Genomic DNA, 15688 nt, shown 5'->3' on the forward strand with positions numbered 1-15688 from the left:
CTTGAACTCTGAGTATGAACAGTCACGATCCGGCCAGTTGTAAGCTGTGTATGTGTAACACGGGCACTAGCAGGAATACAGATGAGCGTTAGCTCAGAATGTTGGCAGACAGGATTCTGCGCAAGTCTCGTGATACAGTTCAGGATAACAGTGGGGTCCTGGAGACATAGAACAAATGTTAAGAGTTGGGTCAGCTTAAATAAGGAGCTGTGATTGTGAGACTAATTAAAAGATGAAGAGAAGTCTGCTTTGATGATATCAGTAATACGAATACTGGAAGAACAACTAAAAAGTTTCTTGAATATAAGCCAACAGGAAAAAGACAGGACGGAAGGCCACGAAATCCTCAGAATTACATGATGGTAAATAGCACTACAGGCGTGGTCAGAATAGTCCACTAGTTGAAGAGGCTCAGATTCAGCTATGGTTGCAATATTATGCGAAGAAAAGGACGCTAAAAAAAAGGTCCAGCGCTTCACATCGTGCAGAGTGTGGGGCTAGATTAAATATATCAATCGTAGGAATTTTCTGTGGGCAATATCAGACGTTGTTTCCTTAGAAAGGGCGATTCTTTGCTATGTTATAGTTTTAGGAATGCAGTGGTATTGCCGACGCGACAATATTGTGACACTGTTGTGAGCCCATTGAGTGTTAGTAACATTTCCGATGTAGTAGCGTAGAAGTAAGTGCTTGACACCAGATGAAATCGCGCTTATACGTTTCTAGTTTTAAAGATAATAAAAGAAATATTTACAATATTCACGTAATAACTAAAATTTTGCCTGCGATAGTAGTGTCTATATTTTCGTCATAGTCCTCTATAAGCAGAATGAAGTGTTCAATACATCGGTACCTGTTAATGACGTTAGAGGAAGTGGCCATCTTGCTTTGGGTGCAAACGTTGGTTCTGTTTTTCTTATGTATGTGCTCTGCAGGACTTAAAATGAAGCAAAGGGAAACGGTGAAGTGGAGTGCCCGCGTTTCTGTGTTGAGCCTTAATCCTGTTTTAAATGCCGAGAAGAAGCGCTGACGTGAATTCAGCGATAAATTATGAGTTTCTTTACCGTAGTGACTGAGGATTAGCGTGCCATAGATTGTATATCTATGGAATTAAATGTCAATTTACAGACGATAGTAAATTTATTGCTTCGTATCATCGAATTATTGTTTTTATTGTGTGTCATTACGGTAAATGAATGTTTGATGCTTTCATTTGATGAAATTGTTGTGAATATTGAGTTCTTGGCGGATCGTGAGTTTCTTGCGGCTTATTGCCCAATATAATTTTCGTTGCAGCTTCCACAATGAAGAAACTTTTTTCAAAAATTGAAACTAAAATTGATAATACAACGAAAGAACCAAACAGTTATGTCGGCAAAGTATTTGTAGTTGGAAGGATGACGGTCACTGTCGAGGATGTATTGGCAGAAGGTATGTGTTTTGGGAGCAAAACACCAAAAGTAGTTGTTGATTTTGGTATTTGTAACTTTTATGCCTTACTGGACTTGTTGTCATAGTATTTTAATTATAATTGTTTCGGCCTGTGACGTCCAGCCCTGTAATACGGAGTTTATTGTTTTGCCCGGGATGTTTCTTTTGTAGAAAGTCAAAGAAGAGATGTTGAACGTACTGGTAGCGTAATATATAAAAGTTAGTTTCGTTTTGCCAATGTATTGTTAGTACGTCGACAATACTTGTAATTCCTGAGAGGCGATCACTGGTTACAGCAAACATGACGTGTACCCTAAGAAAACCAGCACTAAAAATGCATTACAGTACCTAGGTTTAATGTAAACCGTCATTACCGAACTGTCGCAATTGTAACTGCTGTAGAGAAGTGCACATTCGAGGATAAAAGACAAACGCTGAAACTGGGAAAACTAAACGAAAATTTCTATTTAAGCTACCCCCAACATTGAAGTTTAATCTAAGCGGATGTCTCATATAATTTAGTAGTGAATTCCGAGTTTTTTTCAGTGTGCATGAGTTTCTCTGTCTGCCAAACATAAATTTTGTGTGTAGAATTCACCTGCAGTGTTACGTGTGAATGACAGCCGAATTGCTGGATTGTAACAATGGTCGAACTAATAATTGTGTTATGTAGTGTTCATAGTGAATTTCGGAGTTATGAGTTGTAATCATTTGTTTCCTGCTATTGCGATGAGAAGTGTCCATTAGATTCTACAGGAATATAGTGTATTTAGATAGCAGTAAATGCTAAAAATATTAAAGAAGTGTTAGCATTTTTTGGTGAATCATTCATTCATGGAAACGTTATTATATGGTGAGCCCAGGCCAAATGGTACACTTCAGAGATCTGAAACGAGATGAAGGGTATATATGTAGAGGGTCATTTCTCTTCAGAAAGAAACTAATACACAGTACTTTGCTAGCATTGTTTAAAGTAGACTATGGAGAGCCTTTTCCAGTTTATTTTATTTTGTATAGGCCTGAGTGGTTTTTATTCTGAAATGCATGTGTGTATATGAGATAATTGCTTTGACTGTGCTATTACAACATTGGATGTATCGCAGATAGTTCCACTTCTGTGTGAATCACAGGATGTAATGCTTTACTATTCATTTCAACTATGACACAATAACATGCAAGTCTTTCAGATAAGTTGCTTGCTTAACTCGCAGTAGGTGTGCCAGTACAGGGTGGTTCAGTTGCCCCTACCAAAATTGTTTGATGCAGCTCAACAAACATGTGAAGTCCTCTCAAGCTCAATATTTCCCTGCTGGTGTGTTGTATGGCACTAATGTCCAGTAAGCTCATCTCACAAATGATTCTGTACGCACCTAACAGGTGATATAGCCTGTTCACAAAACATCAATCCTTTAAATTATTTACCTACCTCTGTCTACTGTGTAACTATATTAATGTGTCGTTCCTAGTGACAGGGTGCAACAAAGAGCGAATTTCATGCTTAAAATGAGGTAACTGATGGAGTATGTACTCCAATCTATTCGTAAAGCAAACATGTTCCCAGCAGTGTAGGGTGGTGCATGCAGTTAGGCATTAATCAAGTGGTCAACAAAATGTGCTGTCAGTGGTTTTAATCCTACATCATTCAAAATTTTTTACATCAGTATGATATGTTGATATGTGAGTGCAGGTGAACATTTGCTACATTCAAACAGGAAAACGACACTGTTATTATTCCCTGCGTACACTGCTCTGAATATGGCCTGAAGGTATTGTTGCTGTCGTTGTCATGTTTCCCACAGAGGAAAATGTTGACTTGCTCATTCGGTTAAGAATGATTTTGAAGTAATAGGCTTAACATCAGAAGATGCACCAATGTTAGCACTGAATGGGGGATCATGGAGGAATTCTATAAGGAGGACTATGCTCCAGACTCAATGCTGAAAAGCATAATCAGTCTTAAATGATGATGATGATGATCATTCTTTTTTGGGAAGCAAGAAAAAATGTGTTTCAGGCACTATTTCTGCATCAGGAACAGTATGCAGGTAACACCCTACTGCAGAGACATTCCGCAATGTTGAAAGACTTTTAAGAAACAACAGACGTGATTAAAAAAGAACCACCTGTCCAAGAGAGCAGCGTAACATCTGGTGAAAATGTAGAAGCCTTCCTGGATACAGCTCAACCCTCAGTGAGTCACCATTCTTTGGCTGTCACTTGCCTGCAGCCTTTGCTGCACTATTTTCTCTTCCTGTGCTGCAAACCTACTCTGACTATCTCTCACCTCCTCTGACTTTCCAACGGATGGTCCTTTTGATGCAGATCCTGCTTGGACTCAGTTCACGATTTTGGTCTTGATTTCCGGTTTCATTCCTGGCACTATCTTCACTTATATGGTCCTCATTATTGGGTTTGGCCTGCAATCTTTTCCAAATGTCAGAAGTGGACATTGTGCAGGGGAGGTTGCCCACTGTGGTGTATGCTGTGCCTCTGCCTTTCCACCCTGACACCCTTCCTTCCTGTTGTCATAGTACACCCAGATTCCAGCATGGTAGCCACCCTTTTGGGGGGTCATCAAGTACCTGCATGGCAGTAGCCCCCGAAAAGCGGCGATTGCACTCTTGGTGCCTGCCCTGCACACTCCCTGTGTATGCCATGTAGTATGTGCCCATCATGACTGGGACATGGGGACTCCCAGCAACATAATGCTGGCCAGTTAGCTGTTTCTGTGGCTGCTGGCACCTATGGGGAAAGCCCCTGATCGGAGTGGGTGGTTTGCACATGAAGTGACTTAAACTTTATCCTTCCCCAGCAGTCTCTTCAAGTGGAAAGGCCTCATATGAGCTAACGAGATACGATACCAAAGTGCCCCTTTCCCTGGCCATGCTGGGAGGAATGTAGGATCAAACAACAAGGAGGAAAATCTCCCCCAATACCTAATTTGCACCAGGACACCTTTTTTGGCCACAAAGTCTTTATTTTTTGTTGAACACATTGAAGACAAATATGGGGAAGTTGCAGCCATCTCTTTAAGATGAAGTGCAGTTGCCTCCTGATTAAAATATCATGTCCTGCCCAGTCACAGGTGCTACTATTTTGTGGAAAGTTGGGTGACAGTCTCTTGATTGTCACTTCTCACAAGTCTCAGTATGGTCCAGGGCATCATCTTTCACCGTGATCTTCTTGCGGACTGACGATCAGCTGTGGGCCAACTTAGAGTGACGAGGTGTGCACCTCATTCGTTTTGGTCATGGGCGATCGAGGGGAAAGAGTGTTGCTACTGTGACCTTCATCTTGACCTTAGAGGGTGATATGTTGCCTGAGAATGTCAAGGAATGGCCTACTGGTGTGACATGAAACCCTATGTTCCTCCTCTAATGAGATGCTTCAGGTGTATGAAGTTTGGACATGGTATTCGTGTTGTATTGCTGCCCCTGTCTACAGGGATTGTGGACATCTGTTGCACATGAATGTTACTTGTGTTCTTCCCCCCATCTGTGTAAACTGTGGCAAGCTCCAGAGCCCCACTGTCCCTGCTGACCAGATTGCTCCATTTTTAAGTCTGAGAAGAAAACCCAGGAGTATAAGACCCTAGACAAGCTCACATATGTGGTCAGGAAAAAAGTACGAGCGTGCAATCTCATACACAATCTTACACTACCCCACCGCAGCATCGTCACTTTCTCTATCGACAATGCTTTCTTATGTTGCACCTCTTGCAGTGGCCTCTCGGAGCTGTTCACCAATACCTGCCCTTGAGGTGCTTTGAGGCCCTTCTGGTGCTTCCACAGCACCCACTTTGGGACCATTGACTCCCCAGCTGCCGGGGTTACAGGTCTCCGTCCCCCAACCAGAGCTGTCTCATCCTCATCCAACTTCTCTAGCTAGGAAAAGGTTCCTTGGGATTCTCCCTTCCACAGTTCCTGCTGGTCCACAGCCAGACACCAGCCAGTGGCTGAAGGAACTGCAGGCTGCTGGCCATTGAACTTCTCATTCTTTCTCTGTCCCGGAAACCAATTCAGGGAAACCTTCCCAGTTCTCATCTTCTGATGAGGAGGACAAAAGGAAGTCCTCTAAGACAAAGGAAACTCCAGTGACCCCCATGCTGCTGGGCTCTGCATGTACTCATGTGCCCAAGGTCGAGATCCCAGTGGCACCTGAGGCACCACATCTCCCCAGGCAATGTGCCGCAGAACCTTTGTCAGTGGATCCCCTGATGTCTCAACCAGGGTCATAACTGCCTCCTCCCCCCCCCCCCCTTCTTCCCTCCCCTTCCTTCACGCCCTCACAGTTTTCAAACAGTTTGATACTCCAGTGTAATTTGTAACAGATTATTCTACAACCTGGCTGAACTATGCCAGCTTTTAAGCACCTCCCCTGTATTCTGTATTGCTATCCAGGAACCTTGGTCTCCAGCGACTTGGATCTCTGCTCTTTGTGGTCACTGAGGTTATTTCAGCAATCGTACCGTCTATGAGAGGATATCCGATGGAGTTCTTATGTATGTGCTGAAAAAAAAAAAGAAATTTTTGATACCTCTTTGTGGGCTGTGGCTGTTCGGGTAAGGGCATATCACAATTTTATCTGTAATGTTTATCTCCCTCCTGATGATTTTGTTTCCCAGGATGTACTGCGTGCATTACTCTCCCATCTTTCCCCCACCTTTCTTAGTCTTGGACGACTTCAATGCCCATAACTCTTTGTGGGGTGGAACAACGATCACTGGCCGTTGCAAAGACATCGAAATCTTACTAGCACAGCTCAGTCTTTGCCTCTTGAACTGTGGCGGTCACACACACTTCAGTGTGGCACACGGCACTTATTCGGTATTGATCTTTCCTTTTGCAGCCCTGCTCTGCTACCGTCTATCCACTGGAGAGTCGATGATGATCTGTGTGGTAGTGATCACTTCCCGGTCTTCGTGTCCCTCCCTCAGTTTTGCTCCCCTGGGTGCCCGCCCAGATGGGTTCTCTGTATCACCTCTGCCGTTGTCCTTAGCTACCCATTGCAAGGCAGTAATGATGTGGCTGTTCAACATACAACCACAGCCATTCTTTTAGCAGCCAACTGAGGCCCCCCCTCCAACTGAGCCCCCCCCCCCCCCCTCTTCTTCAGGATCACTCCATCAGAAGAGGGGACCCTAGTGGACTTGAGAGATTGCTGTGCCCATTAGAGATTGTAGGCGGTCTATCAAATGCTGTAAGTGGCAGCCTTTTGCTAGACCACCTCATTGCCCTTAAACGGCTTCGTGTCTGCGAATGCTACCTCACAAAATGATAAAGCAAGAATCCTGGGAATGATACGCCTCCACCATTGGATCATGTGCCTTTTCATCACTGGTATGGTCAAAGATCATATACTACTTTGGCTTCCAGTCTGCTGCAGGTGTAACAAGTATTTCCATTACCTATCAGATGCCAACAACAGTTACTGGATTATGCTATACCCATTCTTAACTTCCCCAATATATCCCAACTACCTTGCCCTTTTCCCTGTAAGAAAGCTCTACCTCCTGTAACAGTGATCCAGAACTGGGTTTATAATTGCTGCACACCTCTATTGTCTCTGTTCGGGACTGCAACTTCCTCCACTGTCGTCTCTGGTCAGGAAGACATTGCATTTGCTCCTGTGGCTTGTACCCTGACCTTGGTTACTCTGCAGTCTCCTTTGGACCAAAAGATTCTGATTACCCCTGTTCTTGAGAAGTATCTGGGTTTGGAAGTGGTAGTCACTGATGTGTTAACAGTTGACGGACAAACAGGCTTTGCCTACACACATGCACGATGCGGTGAACTCAACACTCTGCAAACAGTTGCAGTGTCTTCACTGCTGAATTGATGCCCATTAATCTAGCCCAAGGCCGTGTTCATTCTTTCACTGGCAAGAGTGTCTTCATCTGCAGTGACTCCCGTAGCAGACTTCAGGCTATAGACCAGTGCTACTCTCTTCACCCACTTGTTATGCCTATCTAGTATCTTGTCTCTCATTTCCATCGAGCTAGACGGCCACTTGTTTTTGTTTGGACCCTGGATCATGTTGGGATTTCAGGGAAATAAATGAGCTGACAGTTTGGCCAGCTGGCCATCCACTTGCCAATTCTGGAAATGAGGGTTCCAGAACCGAGTCTTTGGTTGTTTTAATGCCATTGATTGCTGGGAGTCTCGATCTTAGAATCGTCTGTCCTGATCTCCCCAAACAAACCGAGAACAATTAAGGGGACCACGACCATGTGGCAGTCTTCCCTGTGTGATTCTCTCAGGGCATCCACTGTTCTCTGTTAACTCCAGATTGGCCACACTTGGCTGACCCATGGCCACATTCTCCGGCGTCAAGATCCTTTTTATTGGTGATGCAGAACCCGCCTGACGGTGTCCCACTTATTCACAGACTGCCTTAATTTGGCTGCTTTCAGGGGGCATTTTAATCTTCCTGACACGCTACCTCTGGTGCTAGCAGACGACACCAAAGTGGCTGACCTGGCGCTACATTTTGCCCATGAAGGTGTTTTCTATTCATCCCTGTAAGGTCGGGCTTTATGGACTCATCATGGAGCAAGAGGTGATATGCGATTGCTAAAAATAGAGCTATTGCATCAGCATATTCTGAAATGAACCTAATTATTGTATTATCTGGACTGAAAGACTTGCCTTTATTGAGTGACTTCTCTTGATTTGCTACAGCGAAGATATCAACTTCTATACTATTCGTTTTGGTACCTGTTCTTCGTTCGAATTCTGGAATTTTTATTGCATCTTCTCTGTTGTTGGAATTTTGGCAAACTTGGTTTAACAACACTGCTTTAGTGGTTCTGCAATCAGTAACATTAACATTGATATCGCACTGTGGAGGTTTTTGATTATGTCTTGCCACTGGTATACTTTTCATACAACCAGAATCACTTTGGTGCTTTTTCATGATTTTGTGACAGAGATTTGTTGTGCAAACTATTATAAAGCGTCTTGCAGAGCAATCTCTGTTAAATTTAGAGCTTCTGTTAAATGTTGCCAATCTTGGAAATTTCGCGTTCTTTTAAATCTGGCATGATTCTTATGTTGGTTCTGTAACAATGCCATGGCCTGTTTTGTGTACTGTGGGGGATCTGTTCCATCTATTATTGATTTGTTGTTGTTGTTGTTGTGGTCTTCAGTCCTGAGACTGGTTTGATGCAGCTCTCCATACTACTCCATCCTGTGCAAGCTTCTTCATCTCCCAGTACCTACTGCAATCTACATCCTTCTGAATCTGCTTAGTGTATTCATCTCTTGGTCTCTCTCTACGATTTTTACCCTCCACGCTGCCCTCCAATACTAAATTGGTGATCCCTTGATGCCTCAGAACATGTCCTACCAACCGATCCCGTCTTCTGGTCAAGTTGTGCCACAAACTTCTCTTCTCCCCAATCCTATTCAATACCTCCTCATTAGTTACGTGATCTACCCATCTAATCTTCAGCATTCTTCTGTAGCACCACATTTCGAAAGATTCTATTCTCTTCTTGTCCAAACTAGTTATTGCACATGTTTCACTTCCATACATGGCTACACTCCATACAAATACTTTCAGAAATGACTTCCTGACACTTAAATCTATACTCGATGTTAACAAATTTTTCTTCTTCAGAAAAGCTTTCCTTGCCATTGCCAGTCTACATTTTATATCCTCTCTACTTCGACCATCATCAGTTATTTTGCTCCCCAAATAGCAAAACTCCTTTACTACTTTAAGTGTCTCGTTTCCTAATCTAATTCCCTCAGCATCACCCGACTTAATTCGACTACATTCCATTATCTTCGTTTAGCTTTTGTTGATGTTCATCTTATATCCTCCTTTCAAGACACTGTCCATTCCGTTCAACTGCTCTTCCAAGTCCTTTGCTGTCTCTGACAGAATTACAATGTCATCAGCGAACCTCAAAGTTTTTATTTCTTCTCCATGGATTTTAATACCTACTCCGAATTTTTCTTTTGTTTCCTTTACTGCTTGCTCAATATACAGATTGAACAACATCGGGGAGAGGCTACAACCTTGTCTTACTCCCTTCCCAACCACTGCTTCCCTTTCATACCCCTCGACTCTTATAACTGCCATCTGGTTTCTGTACAAATTGTAAATAGCCTTTCGCTCCCTGTATTTTACCCCTGCCACCTTTAGAATTTGAAAGAGAGTATTCCAGTCAACATTGTCAAAAGCTTTCTCTAAGTCTACAAATGCTAGAAACGGAGGTTTGCCTTTCCTTAATCTTTCTTCTAAGATAAGTCATAAGGTCAGTATTGCCTCACGTGTTCCAGTGTTTCTACGGAATCCAAACTGATCTTCCCCGAGGTTGGCTTCTACTAGTTTTTCCATTCGTCTGTAAAGAATTCGTGTTAGTATTTTGCAGCTGTGACTTATTAAACCGATAGTTCGGTAATTTTCACATCTGTCAACACCTGCTTTCTTTGGGATTGGAATTATTATATTCTTCTTGAAGTCTGAGGGTATTTCGCCGGTTTCATACATCTTGCTCACCAGATGGTAGAGTTTTGTCAGGACTGGCTCTCCCAAGGTCGTCAGTAGTTCCAATGGAATGTTGTCTACTCCGGGGGCCTTGTTTCGACTCAGGTCTTTCAGTGCTCTGTCAAACTCTTCACGCAGTATCGTATCTCCCATTTCATCTTCATCTACATCCTCTTCCATTTCCATAATATTGTCCTCAAGCACATCGCCCTTGTGTAGACCCTCTATATACTCCTTCCACCTTTCTGCTTTCCCTTCTTTGCTTAGAACTGGGTTTCCATCTGAGCTCTTGATATTCATACAAGTCGTTCTCTTATCTCCAAAGGTCTCTTTAATTTTTCCTGTAGGCAGTATCTATCTTACCCCTAGTGAGATAAGCCTCTACATCCTTACATTTGTCCTCTAGCCATCCCTGCTTAGCCATTTTGCACTTCCTGTCGATCTCTTTTTTGAGACTTTTGTATTCCTTTTTGCCTGCTTCATTTACTGCATTTTTATATTTTCTCCTTTCATCAATTAAATTCAATATTTCTTCTGTTAACCAAGGATTTCTACTAACCCTCGTCTTTTTACCTACTTGATCCTCTGCTGCCTTCAGTAGTTCATCCCTCAAAGCTACCCATTCTTCTTCTACTGTATTTCTTTCCCCCATTCCTGTCAATTTCTCCCTTATGCTCTCCCTGAAACTCTGTACAACCTCTGGTTCTTTCAGTTTTTCCAGGTCCAATCTCCTTAAATTCCCTCCTTTTTGCAGTTTCTTCAGTTTTAATCTACAGGTCATAACCAATAGATTGTGGTCCGAGTCCACATCTGCCCCTGGAAATGTCTTACAATTTAAAACCTGGTTCCTAAATCTCTGTCTTACCATTATATAATCTATCTGATACCTTTTAGTATCTCCAGGGTTCTTCCATGTATACAACCTTCTTTCATGATTCTTAAACCAAGTGTTAGCTATGATTATGTTGTGCTCTGTGCAAAATTCTACCAGGTGGCTTCCTCTTTCATTTCTTAGCCCCAATCCATATTCACCGACTATGTTTCCTTCTCTCCCTTTTCCTACACTCGAATTCCAGTCACCCATGACTATTAAATTTTCGTCTCCCTTCACTATCTGAATAATTTCTTTTATTTCATCGTACATTTCTTCAATTTCTTCGTCATCTGCAGAGCTAGTTGGCATATAAACTTGTACTACTGTAGTAGGTGTGGGCTTCGTATCTATCTTGGCCACAATAATGCGTTCACTGTGCTGTTTGTAGTAGCTTACCCGCATTCCTATTTTCCTATTCATTATTAAACCTACTCCTGCATTACCCCTATTTGATTTTGTGTTTATAACCCTGTAGTCACCTGACCAGAAGTCTTGTTCCTCCTGCCACCGAACTTCACTAATTCCCACTATATCTAACTTCAACCTATCCATTTCCCTTTTTAAATTTTCTAACCTACCTGCCCGATTAAGGGATCTGACATTCCACACTCCGATCCGTAGAACGCCAGTTTTCTTTCTCCTGCCAACGACATCCTCTTGAGTAGTCCCCGCCCGGAGATCCGAATGGGGGACTATTTTACCTCCGGAATATTTTACCCAAGAGGATGCCATCATCATTTAACCATACAGTAAAGCTGCATGCCCTCGGGAAAAATTACGGCTGTAGTTTCCCCTTGCTTTCAGCCATTCGCAGTACCAGCACAGCAAGGCCGTTTTGGTTAATGTTACAAGGCCAGATCAGTCAGTCATCCAGACTGTTGCCCTTGCAACTACTGAAAAGGCTGCGGCCCCTCTTCAGGAACCACACGTTTGTCTGGCCTCTCAACAGATACCACTCCGTTGTGGTTGCACCTACGGTACGGCTATCTGTATTGCTGAGGCACGCAAGCCTCCCCACCAACGGCAAGGTCCATGGTTCATGGGGGGGTTTGGCATGAAACTCAGTTACTGTCAGCATCCAGGGTGGCGATTCTTCTGGTAAACCTGAAATTATCGGGAATTACATTTTACCTGAAAGTCATGGAAATCAGGAAGTTTTGTAAAATCACAGGGCACTCTGTATTTTTAATCTAAGATATGAATTTAATTTTGTTGACCATATAAATATGGAATTTTAAAATACTTAATATTTCAAAGTGTGTTAATTATTTGAATATTGGTCCATATAAGATATCGATGTTTAAGAAAATTAGTTATTGTGATATGCCCAACCCCTCTCTGCCCCCTCCCCTGTTCCTCCAGCCCCAACCCCAAACCTACCACCATTAACTTCTTAGGAGCCTCTTACGACATCATCTTCCTCCCCATACTTGGTATTCTGAGGAACTTCCCCCCCCCCCCCCCCCCCCCCCCCCCCCCCCGATGACCATTGCAGTCTGGTCCCTTTAATCCCACAAACCAAACCAACCAACAAAACTGGTCAGATCACTGTTGCAGAAGCAACAAAAAAAGCATACCAAATTTAAAAGAAGGCAAAATCGTGAAGATTGGCAAAGTTTTGCAGAAGTTCGGAATATAGCGCGTGCTTCAATGTGAGATCCTTTTAATAATTTCCACAATGACACTGTGTCTCGGAATCTGGCAGAAAACCCAAAGAGATTCTGGTCATATATAAAGCACGCCAATGGCAAGACACAATCAATACCTCCACTGCGCGATAACAATGGCGAAGTCACTGATGACAGTGCCACCAAAGCAGAGTTATTAAACACAGTTTTCCAAAATTCCTTCATTAAAGACGACGAAGTAAATATTCCCAAATTCCAGTCAGAACAACTGCGAAGATGACAAACATAGATGTAGATATCCTCAGTGTAGCAAAGCAGCTTAAATCAATTAATAAAAGCAAGGCTTCTGGTCCAGATGGTATACCGATGAGGTTCGTTTCAGAGTATGCAGGTGCAATAGCTCCACATTTAGCAATTACATACAACCGCTCGCTCACAGAAAGTTCCATACCTAAAGACTGGAAAGTTGCTGAAGTCACACCAATACCCAAAAACGGAAATAGGAGTAATCCGCTGAATTTCACGCCCATATCACTAACGTTGATTTGCAGTAGGGTTTGGAACATATTCTGTATTAGAACATTATGAAGTGCTTCGAAGAAAATGATTTGCTGACATGTAGTCAGCACGGATTCAGAAAATATCATTCTTGCGGAACACAACTAGCTCTTTATACTCGTGAAGTAATGAGTGCTATCGACAGGGGATGTCAAATTGACTCCATATTTTTAGATTTTCAGAAGGCTTTCGACACCGTTCCTCACAAGCATCTTGTAACCAAACGGTGTGCGTATGGAATATCGCCTCAGTTGTGTGACTGGACTAGTGATTTTCTGTCAGATAGGTCACAGTTCATAGTAATAGATGGAAAGTCATAGAGTAAAACAGAAGTAATATCCGGCATTCCCCAAGGAAGTGTTACAGGCCCACTATTGTTCCTGATCTATATTAATGACATAGGAGACAACCAGAGTAGCCCTCTTAGATTATTTGCAGATGACGCTGTCATTTACTGTCTTGTAAAGTCATCAGATGACCAAAATGAGTTACAAAATTATTTAGATAAGATACCTGTGTGGTGCAAAAAGTGGCGTTTGACCATGAATAAAGAAAAGTGCGAAGTTATTCACATGAGTACTAAAAGAAATCTGCTACATTTTGATTACGTGATAAGTCACACAAATTTGAAGGCTGTAAATTCGACTAAATACTTAGGGATTACAGTTACAAATAACGTAAATGGGAACAATCACATAGGTAATGTTGTGGGTAGAGCAAACCAAAGACTGCGATTCATTGGCAGAACACTTAGAAGGTGCAACAGATCTACTAAAGAGACTGCTTACACTACACTTGTCTGGCCCGTTCTGGAGTATTGCTGTACGGTGTGGGATCCATATCGGATGGGACTGATGGATGATATTGAAAAAGTACAAAGAAGGGCAGCTGGTTTTGTATTATCACAAAATAGGGGAGATAGTGTCACAGACATGATACGTGAATTGGAGTGGCAATCATTAAAAGAAAGGCGCTTTTCGTTACAACGGGATTTTCTCATGAAATTTCGATCACCAGTTTTCCCCTCCGATTCCGAAAACATTCTGTTGGCACCCACCTACATAGGGAGAAATGCATGATAAAATAAGAGAAATCAGGGCTCGCACAGAAAAATTTAAGTGCTCGTTTTTCTCGCTTGCTGTCCGAGAGTGGAACGATAGGGAGACAGCTTGAAGGTGGTTCATTGAACCCTCTGCCAGGCAGTTATTTGTGAATAACGGAGTAATCGCGTAGATGTACTTTTACTCAAGTCTTAACAGTTAATTAGATAGTTACGTGTTCCATTGATGAGTAGCATGGAAAAACCGTTACAATGTGGAACATGTCAAATGCACAAGAAATGTGCACAGGAAACAAGGTTTTTCTTTCTTTTTTTTTTTTTCTTTTCCTTAAATGGCACAAATTACATATATTATATATCCAGATTTATTTACTCATATTCAAGAATTCATCTATGGTATAGAAGGAGTTGTCAAGCAGGTATGATTTTCAGTTTGTTTTTGAAACTGTTACTGCTGTCTGTCAGACATTTTATTTCATCTGGTAATTTATCAAAACGTTTTATAGCAGCATATTTTACCCCTTTCTGTGCCAAAGATAGGTGAAGTAAAGGATAGTGTAGGTCTTTCTTTTTCTGGTATTGTAATCATGAATGTCGCTATTGATTTTAAACTGGTCCATGTTGTTGGGAAAAAAAATTTATTACTGAGTAAATGTACTGTGAAGCAGTTGTAAGAATTTCTAATCTTTTAAACAGATGCCTACAAGATGAGCGACTATGAACCCCACACATTATTCTAACTACTTTCTTTTGAGCAGTGAATATCTTTTGCCTAAGTGTTGAGTTGCCCCAGAATATTATTCTGTATGACATCAGAGAGTGGAAGTATGCAAAGTATGTTAGCTTACTACTTTCTACATCCTCAAAATTGGCAATTATTCTGATTGCGAAAGTTGCTGAACCTAGTTGCTTTAGGAGATCCAAAATATGAATTTCCAATTAAGATTCTCATCCATATGTACACCAAAAAACTTAGTATGTTCTACCCTCGCTACTGACTTCTTTTAATGTGTTATGTTTATTGAAGGAATTATACTTTTTGCAGCAGAAAATTGGATGTACTGTGTTTTTTTTCAAAGTTCAGAGCAAGCTCATTTGCAGAAAACCAATTAATAACTTTTCCAAAGACCTTATTTGTATCATTTTCTATCGGACTTTCTTTTATTGGATTAATAATTATGCTTGTTATCATCAGGAAACAGTGTCAGTTCAGCATCTTGTTTCACATAAGAAGGGAGGTCATTCACATATATCAAGAACGGGAGGGGACATATGATCGAACCTTTTGGAACACCTAATGTGATTTCACCCCAGTTAGATGAAGTGGCAAACTCCTTTGAATCACTTGAAGCATATAAAGAGACTTTTTGCCTCCTGTTCTGTAGATATGACTTAAACCACTCATATGCTGTTCCATTTATTCCATAGAATTGTAATTTCTCCAACATAATGTCATGGTTCACACAATCAAATGCTTTGGTTAAGTCACAGAATATTCCTACTGGTGACATTTTACTATTTAAAGACTCTATTATGTAGACAGTTATTGTATATTGCTGTCTCAGTGGAACAGCATTTCTGAAATCCGAACTGTGATTTACTAAGTATCCCTTTACTGTTGAGGTGGCTAACCACTCTTGA

General features: G+C 41.8%; 1 protein-coding gene across 1 annotated transcript in view; it reads left to right on the forward strand.

The window, feature by feature from the left end:
- The first annotated feature begins 888 nt into the window (after positions 1-888).
- Positions 889-15688, forward strand: part of LOC124620131 — a 250344-nt gene continuing 235544 nt past the window's right edge. The window contains exons 1-2 of the mRNA XM_047146805.1: positions 889-1188; positions 1297-1431. Of these exons, the coding sequence (XP_047002761.1) occupies positions 1305-1431 (127 nt within the window). The 5' untranslated portion in view covers positions 889-1188; positions 1297-1304. The remainder of the gene's footprint in view (positions 1189-1296; positions 1432-15688) is intronic.

The sequence above is a fragment of the Schistocerca americana genome, chromosome 1 (genome assembly GCF_021461395.2).
Source record: "Schistocerca americana isolate TAMUIC-IGC-003095 chromosome 1, iqSchAmer2.1, whole genome shotgun sequence".
Classification (NCBI taxonomy): Eukaryota; Metazoa; Arthropoda; class Insecta; order Orthoptera; family Acrididae; genus Schistocerca; species Schistocerca americana.